Source organism: Aedes albopictus, chromosome 1 (assembly GCF_035046485.1).
Source record: "Aedes albopictus strain Foshan chromosome 1, AalbF5, whole genome shotgun sequence".
Taxonomy (NCBI): domain Eukaryota; kingdom Metazoa; phylum Arthropoda; class Insecta; order Diptera; family Culicidae; genus Aedes; species Aedes albopictus.
This window is the reverse complement of record NC_085136.1, coordinates 203,320,441-203,339,440: the sequence shown is the minus strand read 5'-3', so window position 1 is coordinate 203,339,440 and position 19,000 is coordinate 203,320,441. Positions and strand designations below refer to the sequence as shown.

Sequence of the window (19,000 nt, the reverse complement as noted above, 5' to 3'; positions counted from 1 at the left end):
ACCCACCATTTCAATCGAGGTGCTAGGGTCCAAGTATGATCGAATGTAATTTAAACCCATATCTAGAATAACCAAATTTTCCAATCGCAGTGAAACAAGTGCGGTGCAGAGAAGAAAACGACATTCCGCCGTGTGATCAACACGAATTGAAAACAAGTTGATTCACATCGAGTGAGTAGTTACATCGATCATAAAAACAGCATAATTGTACAACTCCCCCCCTCCTTTTCAAAATAAATAGGCCCTGATGAAGATCCCAACCACAGGATCGAAACGTTGGCAATGATCTAAAATAATCAACGCTTTTCTGTGACTGAAAGCCGAAAAATACCAAGTTTTACGTAAACCCAGTCATACCCCGTAGAACATAAATATATTGTTTTTTCTTCCAATAGTATTTCGCCGTCATATAATTTGTCTTCGACACATTAATGCCTAGTCTGATTCGTTATACTTCATCCATTACGCGGACCCTTCGGCTTTCCGGCACTACCAATAGAGCATTGCTTCAGAGAGGGGCTAGTGCACATCGCACCCTCAAGGTAAGCTGAGTAGCCTGCAGCAACGAGCATAGGTGACTCGTTTTGGGGAGTCCATGGTATACGGTATCAGTAGGTCGGCTCCAGAGGCACGTTCTCCTCCATTTGGGAAATTTGTGCCATCGCCATGAACACGAGCCTATTCATCATTTACCTGAGGGAGAAGGGAAGGAAAAAAAGGATGGGACAGGGAAAAGGACAGGTAAAGGAATAGGGTCTTCATACACGCATAAGCGTACCACGCATAACGCATAAAGCGTAAAGAGAGCCTATAGCTCTTTAACACAGCGGGTCAAGAACAACAGAACGTCCTGAAGATTCAGGTTTCTGAAGTCAGTTTCACTTAATAAGTGTTTACCGTGCCCGTGTAGCTGCCGGCTTTTTTTTTTCTTCTAAACCATAGGGGGATAATCTGCTCAACAGATATCCTAACAGGAAGGTTAGGGTAGTGTGGGACTGAGGCCGTCTTCTACAACAAAAGTAAAAGCCAGCACTACTCTCTCCTCGTACCCACTATGGTCCCCAAACCCTACGTCTCTCCGGAACCACCAAGAAGGTATTGCTTCAGAGAGGGGCTAGTGCACATCGCACCCACAAGGTTAGCTGCGTAGCCTGCAGCAACGAACATCGATGACTCGCTCTGGAGAGTCCATCACGGTAGCATGCTGGCGCTTAACCAGTTTCCCGAGTGGTCCTCGCCACTCCCTTTGTCCTCGGAAGGCGGGCAGAGTCAACCCCGCCCGCGCCCTACTGCTGAGCGGACATCAAGAACTGATGCCCACGTGTAACCCGATCTGAGCTGCTGAAGGCAAGGGTATCACTACCCTTCAGGCCCTATCAGCTGCACCAGAAGGTTGCTGGCAGCAGGGTCTCCACCTGCCCCGACCCTTGCCGGGGACCCCTTTCCAACCGCGGGCTCGGATCCAACCCAGTAGACCGACGCCGCGACAGCACCGCTACCGGGACTTCCTCTCTGCGGCCACTTAATCGCTGTAAGGGTCGATCTCGATCGCAGGGCACCGGTATGACCTACGAAGCCGACTCGGAACCCCTGGATCACCTCTTGTACTGCATCATAGCCATTCTCCGAGTCCACGCGCCACCTCCTCTGTAGCTCCCAGACGATATGGGTGATAGCCGTTGAAACGGCGTTCCAGCCAAACTCATCCCTACACATCCTCTGGACCAAGTTGTCCGGGTTTGTGTCCTCCCCGCATGTGGCAAGCATGCGGTCACGCATTGTGCGAAAACGCGGGCACACGAACAAAACGTGTTCCGCCGTTTCATCTTAACCAGCATAAACCGGACACTCGGGAGAACCCACATGACAGTAACCATGTAGATACTGTCGGAAGTAACCAAGGCCTGAGTCAGGTGGAATGTAAATTCCCCATGGCGGCTGTTAACCGAATTATCTACCCTCGGGATCAACATGTGGATCTACCTTCCTTTGGTGAAACTGTCTCACGCGCGCTGCCATTTTACCATGGAGACCAATCTGGCAGTCCTGCGTATGTCTCTTGTGCGTATGTCGCATTTCGAAGCACTCTATGTCCTCCCCAATATGGATACCGATAGGCACCATATCAGTGATGACGCAGAGTGCATTGTGTGACACGGTACGGAACGAGCTCGCAATCCTTAGATACATAGCCTACAAGTTCTTTCCAGCTAATCACGGTAGCTTTTGATATTTAGCGCCGTGCCCCAAACCGGGCCACTATACCGTAGCTGCCGGCTTAGAATAGCACTACGGATCACCTGTTTCGGCGGTAGGAGTCCACGACAAACCCAATTCAAGGTGTGCCGAGGAATGAATGATCGAGTTGGTTAAAAATATGCTCGATTGTTAACAACGCGTGAATGCGGGGCTCTGATAGACATTCTCTGCCGTGCTACTCGTTGCATTCTAAAACGAGTTTAAATACTCCAAGAAGAGCTAGAACAGGAGGTGGTGACTGTGCGCGAAATACCAACGTTAGGCTTGTGCGCTGCAGCCTGACTCCATCATTGACTTTGCGTCCTCGAAGTCGAACATCAGCCAGGATCTCAAGAAGGCCTTGTTGAGATTTTTTTAGTGACCGGCGGCGGCTAAGCTAATGCCAGATGCGATTGCCTACGACAAGCAATTGCAGAAGCGTACGAGACAGTCGTCAGGTAAGGAACTACTAGGTGGCAATCGTAAAATCAGGAGATAGGTAGCCCCGAAAGTAAGAGATAGTAATGCCGGCAGGTTGGACCCCGGCCAGGAGTCCCGGAAAACTGGGAAGTGTAGGCCTGAAAAGATCGGCCCGTCCCGAATCGAAGAGAGCAGGGGATTGCTAGCATTGGTAAGTCTTCAGCCACCACAGGTTAGGCCGGGTCAGGGGCAGGCTTGATAATCCTCATAAAAATCAAAAGAGTTTTGCCACACACAACAAGCAATTATGAGTGTTGGACAAACTTCTCGCTGCATGAAGACTCGCGCTCTGTGCTGTTGAGGATTTGCGTTGTGATTCCTCAGTTTTATTTTCACTCCTCAGAAAATCGCTTCCTCATTTTCTCGCAAGGTAGTTTCCGTCAAGCCTGGTCAGTGGCAGAAGAGGAAGAAAAAGAAGAAGATATAGGAGTTGATAGAGGAACTAGATCGCAGGGACACAAGCCAAGAAAGAGTAAGAGGGCAGGCGCCAAACGCAAGAAGATGAGGCGCACTTCAAAAAGACGGACGAGGAAAAGTACTTGCAAGTCTTGAAGGCGATGAAGAACAACGCCAAGCTCGTAATCATGGAGCTGACGTTCTCAGTTTTCGACGTATTCGTTCAGGCGAAATGATTCTCGAGCCAAAGTGCAACAAAACTTGGAAGGGCGCCACCTACAGTGTTTGGGGGGAAGCGTATCTTGGCGAGAGTGTCAAGGTGAGAGCAATTACCGCTGAAGCGACTTTAAAGGTTAAAAACATGGATGGAACAGTGCACTGCAGTGTGAGATGTAGATAACTACCGCCATCATGCGGCTATGGAAATACCCGGCAAAATTCAGCTACCTGTGGTGGACGCGGGAACTATCACGCGATCACATTACTGAACGCTGCATACAAGATACTCTCTCAAATTTTATGCCGCCGCCTCTCATCGACTGAAAGAGAGTTCGTGTGGCAATATCAGGCTGGATTCATGGATCCAGATTCCACTCGAACTGGATGTGGACGTCATGTGTTGAATGTTTCCATGACATGGTCTAGTTGGTGGAGAGGGATTGCCGTTACTAGATCGTCTACGAATTTTCGTAGGAATGGTAGGGGGATTGAGCATTCGAACAACCGTGTCCAGCAATGTTTCCATTACCCAATCCGCGATTGCTGGAGATAGGGGATTGCCCATAGCCGTACCGAATATTTGTTGGTAATGTTGGCCATCGAAGCGGAAGTAACTCGCGTCGATACAAAACTCAACTATTTCTAGAAATAGATCCAAACGTATGTTTGTGTTTGGCCTAATTTCGTCCCACCTCATCATGATACTGTTGATTGCCAGCGATTTTGGTATCGAGGTGAATAGCGATTTTACATCCAACGAAACAAGTACGTGATCCCCGGGTAAAGTTATGTTGTTTATAAGGTGTCATGATGCATCACCAAGCTCCCATACGAATCATTGACTTTTTGCTTTTCAATGATTGTTTGCCTCGCGTTTTTGAAGTGATAAAAAACTGCCAATCTTGCAGTCATGCAGCAGAAAAAGTATCATCGCAATCACTGCGAGTGAGCAAATAGGATGATACTTTTTCATACGACTATTCGCTTTAGTGGCCGAGAATTATCATTTTGAAATTTCGAGCCACATATCCAACATGGCTGCCGATGCTGATGATGCCGTAAAAAGCCTTAAAAGACACGGACACGTTCAATGCTTCCAGTGAGCTTTTCGCTCTTTGAAGGTAGCACGACACTAGACAACAGACTAGCATGCAACGCCCAGTGGCACAGCCGAAAACTTTTCCTGACAGCTGCGGCGGGAATCGAACCCGCGCTCCTCAGCACGATGCGACTAAGAGCTTGGTGACCCTAGCCGCACGACCACGGAGCCGCACTGGCAGAATGAAAAGGAGTGTTTGTTGTTGTATTTGCTTACCAGGGATTGCTGCATGACTTGTCCGATGAACTTTTACAAGTTGTATGACGGAGCTGTGACATTGGGTACAACGGGTCTCAGCGGTATTCCAGGTTTGTGGATTCTATAACACTAGCCCGAATGACACTAGCCCGAACGACACTAGCCCGAATACCACAAGCCCGAATCGAAATTCATCCATCAGTATCTTGGTAACAATAGAATACGGAAGAACAGCGTATGTTCCAAAGAAGGAAAAACCTCTGCCAGATTTGTATTCGGGCTAGTGTTACATTCGGGTTTGTGGCATTTGGGCTAGTGTCTTTCAGGCTAGTGACTTTCGGGCTAGTGTCATTCGGGCTAGTGTTACAGAACCGGTTTGTGTGCCTTGGGTTGTCCGTAGATCCTTGGACACACTGCATTGTATTTGGTGAACATCCTTGCTGTTTTATCGTTGATGATCTTGAGGTTTTTGAGCCGTCGCACTAGGCTGTTCTGCCTCTCGTATTTCGGTGTGGGATCACGTGGTATCGGAGCGTACGTTGTTTGATCCTGAAGAAGTTCCACCATCTTCTTCTTGTAGTCTTCTGCTTCTATAAGAACCGTCTTGTTGCCTTTGTCCGACTTTACGACGAAGCCTTCGAGTTATCGTCTGCGAGTTTTCACAGAACTTCGAAAGGGGATCGACTGGACCGGGACGGTTGCGACTGCCGTGGCTGTAATTTGTTACAACGTTGGCTATCGCACATCGGTTACGATCTTGGACTGCAACATCTGGATTGGTGTTGATAATCTGTTCTACATCGGCCAACAGATGGTAGAACGGGTGATCGGCAAAGCAAACTTTGGGCCTAGGCTGAGTAGCACTTCTGTTTCGGGAGGTACATACTACCACCTGCCGTTGTGCCGTTGTGGATGGCCTTCGAGTTGATCGTCGGTAAATCCTCGTTCGCTGCTGGTTGTAGATTACGGGTTATGATGTTTCAAAATTTACACTTGGTTCTGTTAGTTCTCGCCTGGACATTCATTTTGTTGATACGCTCTTGGCTTTCGAAGAAGCTCGCCTTGATTGGAGCCGGAATATCCGAGAACCGGATGCTCGCTGTTAGTGAGGCCAGTTTTGATTGCAGGGTTCGGATTTTGTTGAACGTATATTTGATCTCGATGTTTAGTATAGACTTCATGAACTTCCTAATGCACTTCTGTACTAGAACGGGCCATTTTCCTCCAACAGTGGGTACGTAAATTGGAAATTATTCGAAAAATGTGCCGGGAATACTCCTCTTCTTCAACACCTGATCAGGAATGCTTTTCTACTGATCATGTTCCCGATTTTTCGAGTGTTGTTAGCGTAGTCTTTTAAAATGTTTTTAGTAGGTATTTGCACCGTAATTGTTTGCAATTTCGTCATAGACAGGAGCAAACGAAAACGGTGGCCATTATGTTCAACGGAAGGATTGCTTAAAATGGTAAAATATATTATCGAAACCGTCGGAAATATTGCTCTTGCTGCTCTGAAAGACTGCCAAGGCCGGAAAACATAACGTTTCTCTAGCAGCAATGTCCAGTCGTTAAGCAATCTTTCAGTTGATAACTTTGAAACTTCTTATAGAGTACTGAGCTGGGAAAATATAGTAATGCGAACATTTTGCCAAGAAAAGGATTACTAAGTATTTGAAGGCCATCTTTTGTCATCATGAATTAATTCAAATGTTCACATTATTTTTTACAATGTTTTTATTCATTTTCGGTCTATAGAACACTTTTTTTAGAACAATTTTTGCTACTGCTTGTAGTTTACTGATTGTACCAAACAGTTATGTTATCCAAACGGAGATAAAGTGAACGTTCGATAACTGCCTGCCAAATGTTCACGTTTAGGTTGATTTTTTTTTAACTCAACTCGTTAACTGCAATGGTTGACAAACATCAAAGGTTTGCCAGTAAGCGTTGCGATACCTGTAACGCTGTTACTTCTAGGGCACTCTACGGAGCATTCTTGTTGAAGCTCGTTAAAAAATCATACGCCAATAGAACACATTCTTTGTCGTTGTTAACACTGATATCAGCAGTAAAGAAAGCAGGCGACATCGAATAGGGTTTGGGATATGATGTATTATATAATCGGGAACGATGTCTTCTACATATCACTTACATATATTGGTTCCCTTTCCTTCACAAGTTAAATAGAAATAATATCATACATCTTTTTTTATTTCAGGTGTTACACATTCTCATTACTGTCTGGATGTGAAAAAGTGTGCTTGAATGCTCGTTGTTTATAATTCAACCCCTGCCTAAAATAACGGAATAAGCAACTGTTTTACGCAGTTGATTCTTCAATTTTTAGTCCTTAGTCTATATTACATGTACACTGCTCTCTCAATTCTGTATGGAAATATAGGTTAAGCGCTTGAAGTGTGTCGAATTCTACACATTTACGAATGGATAAAATGAAATGAAAATAATCAAATCGTATATGCGTAACGCTTAGTCTAAGGTTACATTTTACCTTGGATCAAATAAAATAATTAACAAATTCATACATCACTGTGAATAAATTGAAAGAACTACTAATGCGTTACATCAGCCAGCTCTCAGCAAAAAAAAAATTATAAAACTTATAAATCTTTTGAAATGTGAAAAGATGGTGATGTTTAAAAAGTTGTTTTACTCAACAAGTATTAACCATCTCAAACGAATTGGAGAATTATTTTAAATTGTCCATATTTCCAACAGATGCTGTACATTTATTTACGTATCCTTTTGACGTAAAAAGTATTCCCAATATAAAAAATATATGATCACAGTTCAATAATTGTTGCTTTTCCTTTACTTGAAACTATTTATTGCTGATTGTCAATATGTCTACCGTTCTATCACCATTGTGTTATAGTTTTTTTTTTTCTTCAGCAGGCAGCATAACTGTATAAGTGGTTTCATGAAAACAGGTATGCGTAATGGGTTAATGGTACACCAGGATGTGCCAAGAAATGAAACTTTAAAACAACATAACCTAAAGAAAAATTTGAGCAAATAATATTTCTTTACGTGGTACGCTATCAAAAATGATAGTAAACGTATCTCAATTCAACGCTCTGTTTTGGTGAACTTAACTACTTACAAAGTCTTGTTAACATCCCGAAAAAAATGAAACAGGTTTTTATTTCAAAATTTATTCTAATTCCAGTGGGATGAAAACTGATCTCATGAATTGAAAGTTCCTGCTATTTCGTTGTTTTGTGAATAACACATTTAGCCGCTCTGTATCTACACAAGAGGTGTCAAACAGAGCGAAAGTATCAGATCAGATGTATCGAAAAGAAAAACAATAAAAAATTATTGGTGTCAATATGTACACACCGAGCCGATAGCGTATTCTACTGATGAACGTTGTTTTGCATCAATGACATGTACAATTGTTGGACTAGATTCCAAAAGGTGCTAATAAGCAAAGCTCGGCACGGGATGGTTTGCACTGCACCCACCTCTAGATATATGCAAACCGATGCATTGAATTATGGTAAATGTACACAGGTCTAAAAGTGCGTATTATAAATTAATGATCTCTAAGCATAAAACCTTATCGAAAGACCCCTAGCCTCGTTTAAACTTAAGGACAACTAGCGTTACCACCAAGAAGATTACAATCCAAGCAATTGTGGATGCAAACCCTAGGTATACATCTTCATCCAATATGCTCCAACCACGGGTTAGGATTGATCGCAGTGATGACGTTGCCAGTGTTAGTGGCAGACATAGTGACACATATCGCAGCACCAATGGCATGCCTTCAATTGGCCAAATGACTCCGGATAGCAGCAACGTTGGATAGAAAGATCCCAATGCCAATTGAATGGCATTTCTCTCCAACTCGCAGATAGCGGAAATCACGAATCCAAAGCACATACCGCACAGACCCTGAAGAATGGTGAGCATGACGATCCAAACTAATTCTCCGTTGTTTGTGACTCCAAAGACCGCGATCATGAAAATCAACACAAGAGCTGTTTGGCCACACATTACAATGAATTGCGTTACAACATGAGAAAACAAAACCTCGAAGGGCGTAACACCTGCTACCCAAGAACGATCCAACAATCCTTCGGTTCTCTCAATAATCAACGCAGATGACGTCAGGGCAACGGCCAAGAAGAATACAATCCTGAAAAAGAGCATAAAGGAATTATTTATTTTTGATCACAGCCAGAGACTACTTACGTCAAGATCACACCAGGGGCGACGAAATCCGTAAATGAGGGGTCATTGGTACCGTAAATGGGGTCTTTGAACTGAATTGGAACATCTCCCAGTTTTGGATTGTTGTCACAGACGCGCAACAGTTCCTGAGCAAATTCCCGATAAGCTACTTGTAGATCCCGATTCAACATAATACCAATCTGTTGGTTAGACATGTCCAGCCAAACGCGAATTTCTGATTGATCGAGCGTCTCGTCATCAGCGTCGCGACCTAAAATAAACGAACATCGGTTTTTACTAGAGTTCAAATAGTATTGAACATTATCTCTCACCCAAAGCGATTCTGGCTACCAATGCATCAGTGAAATTATCCGTGAAGTAGAGTGCGCCCCACGCGTCCCCTCTCTCTACCGCCCCAAGTGCTGAATCCAGGTCCGGATAGTAGTTTTTCACTATCGTCGAATTGAGATGACTCATGTAGCGGCAAGAAAGGTTCGTAAAACTGCAACCGGCGTCGAAGATACAGTCACCATTGGAGATGTTCATTTCCTGGTTAACGATAGCCATTCGTAAATTGGTCGGATCCCGTCCAATAGCCAAGCAGAACAGGATGACCTGCATCACTGGTAGCGCAAAGATGAAAAGCATTATGCCGACGTTTCGCCACACCTTCAGGAAGTTTTTGGTCAGAAGCGCCCGCATCTTTCCTTTCGTTGTGAGCTGGAGGAGAGAACAATTATCAATTAATGTAATGTGAGAAAAAGTTTTGGTATAAATTAGTAAACTAACAACAAATATGGGTTATGGCAGAAGTACGTAGATGAGTTTTATCAATAAAATTGACATAAAGCATAAACACTGAAATGAACAATCTTATATTATAACTTTAATGAAGAATAAACTAAAGTCAAACTTAATAACTTTAGGTAAAAACAAAGCGCACTTCCACATTTTCTTATTTAAGGGCTTTCTATGCCTGCCATTGCATTTGTAAATTGTGAGGCAAGCACAATGATACACTATGTCCAGGGTAGTTAAGAAAAGCTCCCGATCGGAATAGGAATCGAGTCCGCCGTCTCCGGATTTAAGGTCCAAAGTGTTAATCACAAGGCTAACTGGAACCTCAGATACATGTCTGTAGTTACAGCACTGTACAATAAAAGTTCAAAACATTATTCTGAAACTTCCTGGGGTAAATAGAAAAATAATTTCTTAAAAGCTGCATCTTTACATTTTTTTTCAGTAACTACTTCTGGATGCTCTTTTTAAAACACTCGTTCACAAATCTCTCAAGCAAAATCAAGTAATAAACCTAAAAGTTTTCCACAGAACTTAAAATAGGATTGCACTTTTTTTCATGGATATATACAGAAAATCCACCTGAAATTTCACTAGGCATTTCAGCAGACATTACTTACATAAGCCTCTATAGGTAATTCTTCAGAGATTTATCCAAAGTTCAATATTTCAGTTTTCGAGAAATGTTTAGTTTGTTTCAGGGTTTAGTTGATTTGTTAAATTTGCTAAAAATTGGCTACGAAACTTTTAAGGCTTGCTTCTGAAATTTTCGTATGATAACTACATTGCTCCATGGATGCCTTTATTAAAATTATTTCAAAGTACTAGTCTGAAATGTAGGAAGATATTATTGAAAACAATTAGAGCATTTCAAGAAGAAATTTTCAGGAAAATCCCTTGAAGGAACTCTCAGAAGAATATTCGGTGGAGTAAGTTATGGCATATTCGTAGGTATTTTTGAAGAAATCCTGAAAAAATCTACAGAGTACTTTTGGAGCAATTCTTTTGGAGACATTGTTTGATAAATTCCTCGAGAAATCTGCTGAGTAATTATTCAAAGACGTCCTCTTATAAATTCTAAGAGGAATCTGAGAATAATATTATGTGAGAATTCTTGGATTTATTTTCGTAGGATTTTTTGGAAATATTCATGCAGATTTTTTGAAAAAAAAAAATCTGGAGGACTCGTAAGATCTTTTGGAAGAATTATTAGACTAATTTAAAGCAGAAATTTTGTGGCAGTTGTAGAAAGAATTTCTGGCGGAATCTTACCCAAGCAACACACATGTTATATAAAAGTTACGACAGCGCAAGTTTTGGTTGTATAGAAGTTTATTTTACGTTATTTCAACACAATGTTAGAATTACGTAAAATAAACTTCTATACAACCAAAACTTGCGCTGTCGTAACTCTATTATAACATGTGTGTTGCTTGGGTAGGAAAAATTTCAGATGAAATCATCCGAAAATTTTTGAAGGATTCCTCGAAAATTTTTGAAGGATTCCTCGAAAATTTTTTGGCGAAATCCTCAAAGGAACCTCTGGAGGGTTCCAGGGAACAATTTATTGAAAAGATTGAAAACCCTTCGGAGGAACTTTGGGAAGATTGTAACAGCAGTTATTTTTGGAGAAACCTCAGATAATTTGCTGAAAGAGTTCTTTTCAGAAAAATTCTCGGGGATGAAAAAAAATTTTTTTTAGAAATTCCTGGATGAAGCTTCAGTTTAATTCCTGGAAAAAGCATTGGATGAATTCCTCGAATAATCTCTCGAGTAATTCCTAGAGCATCGGAGATGTCCTTAAAAGATCTTCCTAGGGGATATCCAGAATAAACTCACGGAGGTTGTCCTTCAAGAGCTTCTGTTGGATGTCCATCAGGATCTCCTAGAGGATTTTCAGAAGGATGTTGGATGCCCATCAGGATCTCTTTGAGGATTTTTAGAAGGAACATCTGGAAAATTCCTAGAAAGAACTTTTGAAGTATTTCCAGAACAAATACCAAGAGAAAACCTAGAAGGAACTTCAGTAGGATTTTTAGAAGAAACTTCTAGAGAATGTTCCAGGAAGTACTCGTGGATGATTTCCAGAAGAAGTTCCTGCAGGATTCCCAGAAGAAACTCTAGGAAGACTTCCGGAATAACTTGAGAAAGGTTCACAGAAGAAACTCCTGACGGATTTCAAGAAAACAAAACTACTAAAAAATCCACATAGAAACTCCTAGGGGATAGCCAGAAGAAACTCACGGAGGATTCCCAAAAGAAGCTTCTGTTGGATGCCCACAAGGAACTCTTTGAGGATTTTCAGAAAGAACATCTGGAGTATTCTCAAAAAGAACTCTTGGAATATTTCCAGAAGACACTCCAGGAGGAAACCTAGGAGGTCCCTAGAGAACTTCTGGAAGAAACTCTTGGAAATTTCTAGAAAGAACACCTGGATGATTACTAGAAGGAGCTCATGGAAAAAATCTATCAGGAAATTCGGAAGAAATTTCAAAGACGATTCTAGAGGGACTCCTTTAGGGATTCATCCTGCAATTCCTTGAAGAACTGTTGTTGGAGGGGGGGGTGGTATTACAGGGGTTTCTAGTGAGAATACCTCAACAAACTGCTTCCGGTGATTCCACCAGAAATTTCTTCAGGGATTTTTTCACAAATGTCTTCTGTGGATATTTCAAGATCCCTTGATGGATTCCATCTGGATATTTACTTAGAAGCTACTGATTCTTCAGAGATTAATGTATAAGTTTAGAAATTTCCTTCTGATGATTAACCCTTTCGGGACGACTTTTTTCTACACATATTTCGGGAATGAATTTATGTTTTTCCAATGGTATACATTATAATACTTAGGGAAACACTGATATATTATGTTAAATATTTTTTTCGGGATGTTCTAGGTCATCCAAACTGTCCTGGAGTTGTAATACTGGAAGATTCAAATAAATACATGAATTTACAACGTTCCTCTTAGCAGAACATGTTTGATAAGACTCATTGAGTCAAGAAAACTTTTTTTTGACCGATTCAAAAGTATTTCAGATATGGACGACACTCCAAATTGTCCCGAAATAAGATTACTTGATCTACCAGATCAACAAACGTTCCAAAGATGTTATATCGTATCAAAACATATCCAAGTAGACCCTTCCCATTCCCTGGGCATAGTGTATCATTGAACTTGCCTCACAAATGTACAAATTTATGCAATGGCAGGCAAAGACAGCCTTTCAATTAATAACTGTGGAAGTGCTCAAAGAACACTAAGTTGAAGTAAGGCAGGCCAAGTCCCAGTGCCATTATGGTTACTGGGAGCCATAATGAAGAAGATGAAGATCCTCTAAACCAAAATATTACCTTCAGTTACTTTTTCAATGCATTAGAAATGTACCAGGTCATCCTAAATGTACGTGAATTTTGATTCATTCAGCCAAGGCTACCCCTTGACAAGATCTCAAGTATATTCCTAAAGTATGATATTTATTTGTAATTCTATTCTATTCACACCGAATACAGGGGATAGACAAAATGATCGGGACAGGCAAAATTTTAACTTTCCAAAAAATGTTCAACTAGCTGTAACTTTTCGAAAAGTGTATCAAATATACTCAAATTTTTACTGTAAGTTCTTCAACTTGTTGTGTATCAGTGGACAAAATTTGGAAAAAATCGCACAATTCTTCACGAAGTTATAAAGATTTTTGGAAAAGATTAAATTATCCGATAGCAAACTTTGAGCTGTTATATCTCCGGATTCAATGAGCCGATCGCAATGAAATTTTGACCATTCATGACTTATGTAATGAACTCTGGAAAACATTTGACTTAACTTGAAATTTTTACCAAGCGAAAAAATTATAGCGATTTTATTTTTTTCACGATTTGTTAGTAAATTGGTCTATTTTTAATATGCATCCCATTACTTTTTCAATTTATTGGCGGCTATGTTGTTACTTTCTTTCGAAACGCATTTATATATAAGTCAATTAGAGGGAAACTAAATAAACTATAATTTGCATCTTGAATTTTGTAACGATGTTGATGTTTTGGATAATTTGGTGTTTTATCAGAAAAATAATCTAATCGTTATAATTTTCTTCCGTGTTAAGAATATTAAGTTAAGTCAATGGTTTTTCATAGCTCATTATATAAGTCTTAAATGGTCAAAATTTCATTGCATTCGGTTTATTGAATCCGGAGATATAACAGCTCAAAGTTGGCTATCGGATAATTTTACCTTTTTCAAAAATCTTTATTACTTCATGAAGAATTGTCCGATCTTTTCCAAATTTTGTCCACTGATACACAACTAGTTGAAGAACTTGCAGTAAAAATTTGAAAATATTTGATGCACTTTTCGAAAAGTTACAGCTAATTGAACATTTTTTGAGAAGTGAAAATTTTGCCTGTCCCGATCATTTTGTCTATCCCCTGTAGTTTTCCCAGTAACCATTACATTTATGGACTTCTGCCAGAGTTTATGCTGAAGTGCTTACTCTCACAGACAATTTGACGATTGAGCGGAGCGGCACCGCTCAAACGTCAAATTCTTCTGTGAGAGTAAGCAGGCCAGCATAAATTCGTGCAGAAATCCATTGGGCTCTGCATGCCGTGGTTACTATGAGTCCTTGACGTTTCGTGGTTTTGGAACTTAGAAAAAAAAAATGTTGGGTTTCATGGATAGCGTGATTGAATTCGAAATGTGTGATTCACCCGCGTGAAAGTGTGCGCTAATTTATGACTTGCTAGTGGGATTCTGGAGAAAATGAGAATTATGAGATTCCAATGAAACTGTTGAGCGTTCCGAGGGTAACGCTGACTGACATTTTGAAAGGTATTTCGCTGGAGTTTCGGGGGTGAGGACTTCAAAAAGGTTGCAGTTAGATCTACGATAAGATCAAAGCCTGATACGATTGCGATTCACAGTCTATGATAAGTGGAATTCACCTTGGACTTCCATGCAAATCCTGTTGAAAATCTAGTGGAACTCTAATAGACATACTGGGTACCAACTTTGATATGTCATTGAGGAACATTTGGAGGGTATTGAATGGCAATTCCGGTGAGGGTTTCTTACAGAACATGAATGAAAATTGGAGAAATCTGATAAGAACCAGATCAATGTTGGACGAGTTTTTTTGTGGGTTCCGGCGTGTTTTGACAAGGCTTATGATTAAAAATACTTGTGATGAATTTGATTTGAGATTCTTCAGTGATTCCTCCAGGTGTTCATACGGGATTGCTTCAGAGATTCTTTCCAGGATTTGTTTAGGTATTCCCTACGAGATTTCTCCAGGAGTTCCGAAAAACTTCAAGGATTTTCTCCGAGATTCCTCGAGAAGTTCCTAAATACATTCGTTTGGACATTTTTTCTATAATTCCTCTTTTTGGAATATTTTCAGATTCCGAGGCGAACCAACCTAGGGCTGAAAGCCTCGTAAATGAAGCTAATAATGATAATTATAACATTTTCAGATTTTTTTTCATTTGAGGTTCCCAGAAACAATTCCTAGATAGACCTGCTAGCGTGACATTTGTAAGAAAATCAAAAGGAACCCCTGGAGGAACTCCTACTAAGTAGTTCTATAAAAAAAACTCTTGAATTGTTTGATAAATCCCACAAGGATTAAGAACATCTAGGAGAATTCCAGAATAATCTTCTGGAGGAATTCCATAAGAATCGGCAGGTGTAAGCAGTAATAAATAACAAAAGCAGTAATAAATAACAAAAGCAATAAAAAAAAATGCAATAAAAAATGACGAAATTACCCATGAAAAACAAATGCAGGAGAGTATGAGACAGTGAAATGCTGAATCGCACTTATATGACTAAAACGACTGAAAAGCCTGCGTAACTATGGTCTATGATTGCAATTTACCGTGTAATTGCTTGCTGTCCGAACTCGCTATCGCTCGTCGGACCTAAAAGAGGGATAACATCTATGTTTGCATTACACCGGGCAATTTCTTGGAACTGTGGTTCGCCGCATGGTCTATATATTTTTTTTTGCTCAAAATGCATTTACGTTTATTGCTCGTTTTTTGACATTTATTGATAATTTATGTTTTTGTTTATTGCACTTTTTGAATTATTTATTGCTTTTCTGATATTTTTTCACTGTGAATTTTCTAATTAATTATGGAAAAATCGAGTTTATTTATGGAAAATTCAAAGTTTTTAGGTGGGGAAAATGGCTTTTTTTTGTTTCAATAGTTAATTTATTCATTGCATTTTTGACGTTTTTAATTGCTCAAAAATCAATTATATATGGAAACTTTTGATTTATTTATGCATTTTTTTATTTGTTTATGAAAATGTTGTTATCCATTACTGCTTACACCCCTGTTTCTTCACTGGGACTTTTGGAATTATTTATGAAGAATGATCACTTCCTTATGAGTCGTTTATATTTTAGCCCATAAGAAAGTGAAAAAAGGAGTTATTTCTGAAATGAGTTAATGTAAGAATCCTGAAAGGAGTTCCTGGAGGAACGGTTGAGTAGTTCTTGAAGGTATCCCACAAGATTTTTTTTGGTTGAATTCCAGAAAAGTTACCCGGATGAAACGTTGAATGAATTCCTAGAGAAATTTCAGTGGACCTCCCGGAGGAATCTCCTATAGAGTTTTTCTAGGAATCCAGAAAGAACTCCGGAAGAAGTTCCTGAAGGCATCCTGGAAAGGATTTCTGCAGGAATCTTGGAAGTAATTGGATGAAATTTCAACTGGAACTCCTTGGCATATTGATTATTTTTGCACTGCAGTCTTATACAAACTGACTGACTAACTAACTGCCGAGCTAATACAATCAATGTTGTTGAGATCTTGAAATAAATTCTTGAACGAATATCGGAAAGACCTTCTTAATTAATTCCTGAAGAAATCCCGGTTGATACTCCTGTAGGAATTCCAGAAAGAAAATCTGGTGTAATCTCAGAATTGGTTTGATTGATTTGTCTTTATTTTAGAGACTTTCTGCCTTTGGCTGGTTCGTCTCTCCACAACAATCTCAGAACAAAATCCCCGAGGTACCCCAGAAGTTTTTGTGGGAAGATCCGATGAAGGCCCTTCTGGAAGAATGCTATTGAGACGTCCTGGAGGCATCCCGGAAGATGTTCCCGGAATAATGACGATTGTTTACAGAAAGGAACTTAGAGAAATTCCAGAAGGTATGCCTAGTTTTCTCAGAAAGGAGTTTCTCCTGCAGAAACCCAGAAAGATCACCAGAAGGAATCCCAGAAGGAACTCCTAGAATAACCACAGAAGAAACACCTAATGGAATCTAGGAAGGATTTACATGATGAAACTTACAAATAATTCTTCGAGCAATCTCAGAAGCAACTTCTGGGAGAAATTTTGCATGAATTCTGGGAGGGATTGGATTTACAGAAGAAAATCCTGGAGAAACCCTGGCATTCTTCAAGAAGTTCCTTTTTCGATTTCTTCAGGAGCTCCGTCTGCAGTTTCTGTAGAGTCCTCTTAAATTCCTTCGGAAGATGATTCTGGAATTCTCTCAGATGGTCCTAATGTAAATCCTCTAGGTGTTTATTACAGAATTCATTTAGGTGTTTTTCTATGGAACTCTTTATGAAGTCACTCCAGATGATCCGAAAATATATCTTTGTTTTATTAAGTTCTCACATTTAAGTAAACTCTTTAACAGCAATCTTTCTTGATAAATGTCTCTAACAATTTCTTGAATAATTAATTCAGCATTTGTTTTATAAGGCATTCCTCCAAGAGCTGCTTCTGAGTTTTCCCAAATAGTGGTGCCAATATTTCTATCTAAAAACGCATTCTAGGAATCCTAGATTTTTTTTAAAGGAATCTGCCTTGAACTTCTAAAGACATCTCAGGAGAAACTCCTGGAAGAATCTCGGAATGAATTCTTTGAAGAACTTTGCGAAGATTTTATGGAAGAATCTCGGAAATACTACCTGGATGATTCGAGGAACCCTGGGAGAATCCCGGTAGATGAAGAAATCCGGGAAGGAATCTGTGAAGGAATCCCGTTTCAGGGAATCTCAGAGGAAACTGAATAAAACCCTGATAATCCTGAATAAAACCCATAAATATCTTGAGTTATTCCGTAATCACAGTCTAAATTCCTATGAGGTTCTGTGACATTGTGGAGAAAATCCTTCAGGGTTTACTCCAAGAATCCCTTTCAGAATATCTGAACATTTTTTATTAAATCTAACTTGTACTCTCTTTCCCCACCGGAATACCTCCTACCATAATAACCGGATTCTCAACGTAACTTCCCTCTATAATCAATCCCAATTCCATCAAATCATATCCGAATCCACATAAGAATCCCACCATGAACTCCTTTAGCGTCTTCCAATCCCAGCAAAATTCCTCCTACCGTAGATCATAGGCGAAACTACCAGGGGTGCCGGGGGTGCCAGGCACCCCTTAGAATTTTGGTGCATCTCTGTGAGATATGGGACGATGAATAGTGAATGGATGAACTAATGATTTTTTGTTAGAAGTGCACCCCTTAGCAAAAAATCCTAGTTTCGCCCATGCCGTAGATTGAACCGCAATCGTATCAGGCTTCGATCCTACGATTTCAAAGGGATTGATAACTGCTATCCCTTTAGAAGTCCTCCCAATAATCCTAGTGAATCTCATAATTCACATTTTCCCCAGAATCTCACCAGCAAGTAATAAATCAGCAAACTTTTTCACACGCATGAATAAAATGAGATGAATTTTTCGGTTGCTGAAAATTGAAAATATATACAAAATTACTGTTCAAATATGGTATACCGTTTTTCATATTTAAAAAGTATGTGCCATGCTACACAGTATGAATAACAAACATTCTGCCAAAATTTAAACACAATTGTTTAGATATAAAAGTATCAAGTGAGACTCGATTTTTTGAATAATATTCTATTGCAAAGCAAAAAGGCATGAAAATATTGAATAAACATTTTTTATGCATCCAGTCAAAAGTATAAACGATTTAGTTTTAAATGCAGAAAACCGCTTCTTGTGAATTGGTTACTGTGCTCCATTACATGCCAAGGAATCAAAACAGTTTGTTCTTTGTAGGTTCTTCCGAATAACAATGCAACCTATTGCAAATTTTACATAACAACGATGTCGGAAATTAAAACTTTACATCCAGTTATTTTCAAATAAGGTATACAATAACATGGGATCAACTTTGTTGAAAAATGATAACAAGATTCTCAAGAGTCGAAAACTTGCATCACTGGAGCAAAAAGTATGCAATTTTTTTACTATGATCATCATTATGGATTAATTTTTTGATGAAGAAAGCAATTAAAAGTATATCTTTCTTCTTCATCACTCAGAGAGCAATGTACTTCTACGCTGGACAAACTTGAGCCGAATCCGTGGTGCAAT

At 39.9% G+C, this 19,000-nt stretch overlaps 1 protein-coding gene across 6 annotated transcripts in view; it reads right to left on the bottom strand.

The window, feature by feature from the left end:
- Positions 1 to 7,943: 7,943 nt before the first annotated feature.
- The window catches only part of LOC109432219 (ABC transporter G family member 23), a 270,435-nt gene continuing 259,378 nt past the window's right edge, over positions 7,944 to 19,000 (bottom strand). For all 6 annotated transcript variants that reach the window (XM_029866971.2, XM_029866973.2, XM_029866976.2 and 3 more), the window contains 3 exons: positions 9,160 to 9,547; positions 8,849 to 9,098; positions 7,944 to 8,792 (listed from right to left, as the gene is read on the bottom strand). In XM_029866971.2, the coding sequence (XP_029722831.1) occupies positions 8,225 to 8,792; positions 8,849 to 9,098; positions 9,160 to 9,547 (1,206 nt within the window). In that variant the 3' untranslated portion in view covers positions 7,944 to 8,224. The remainder of the gene's footprint in view (positions 8,793 to 8,848; positions 9,099 to 9,159; positions 9,548 to 19,000) is intronic.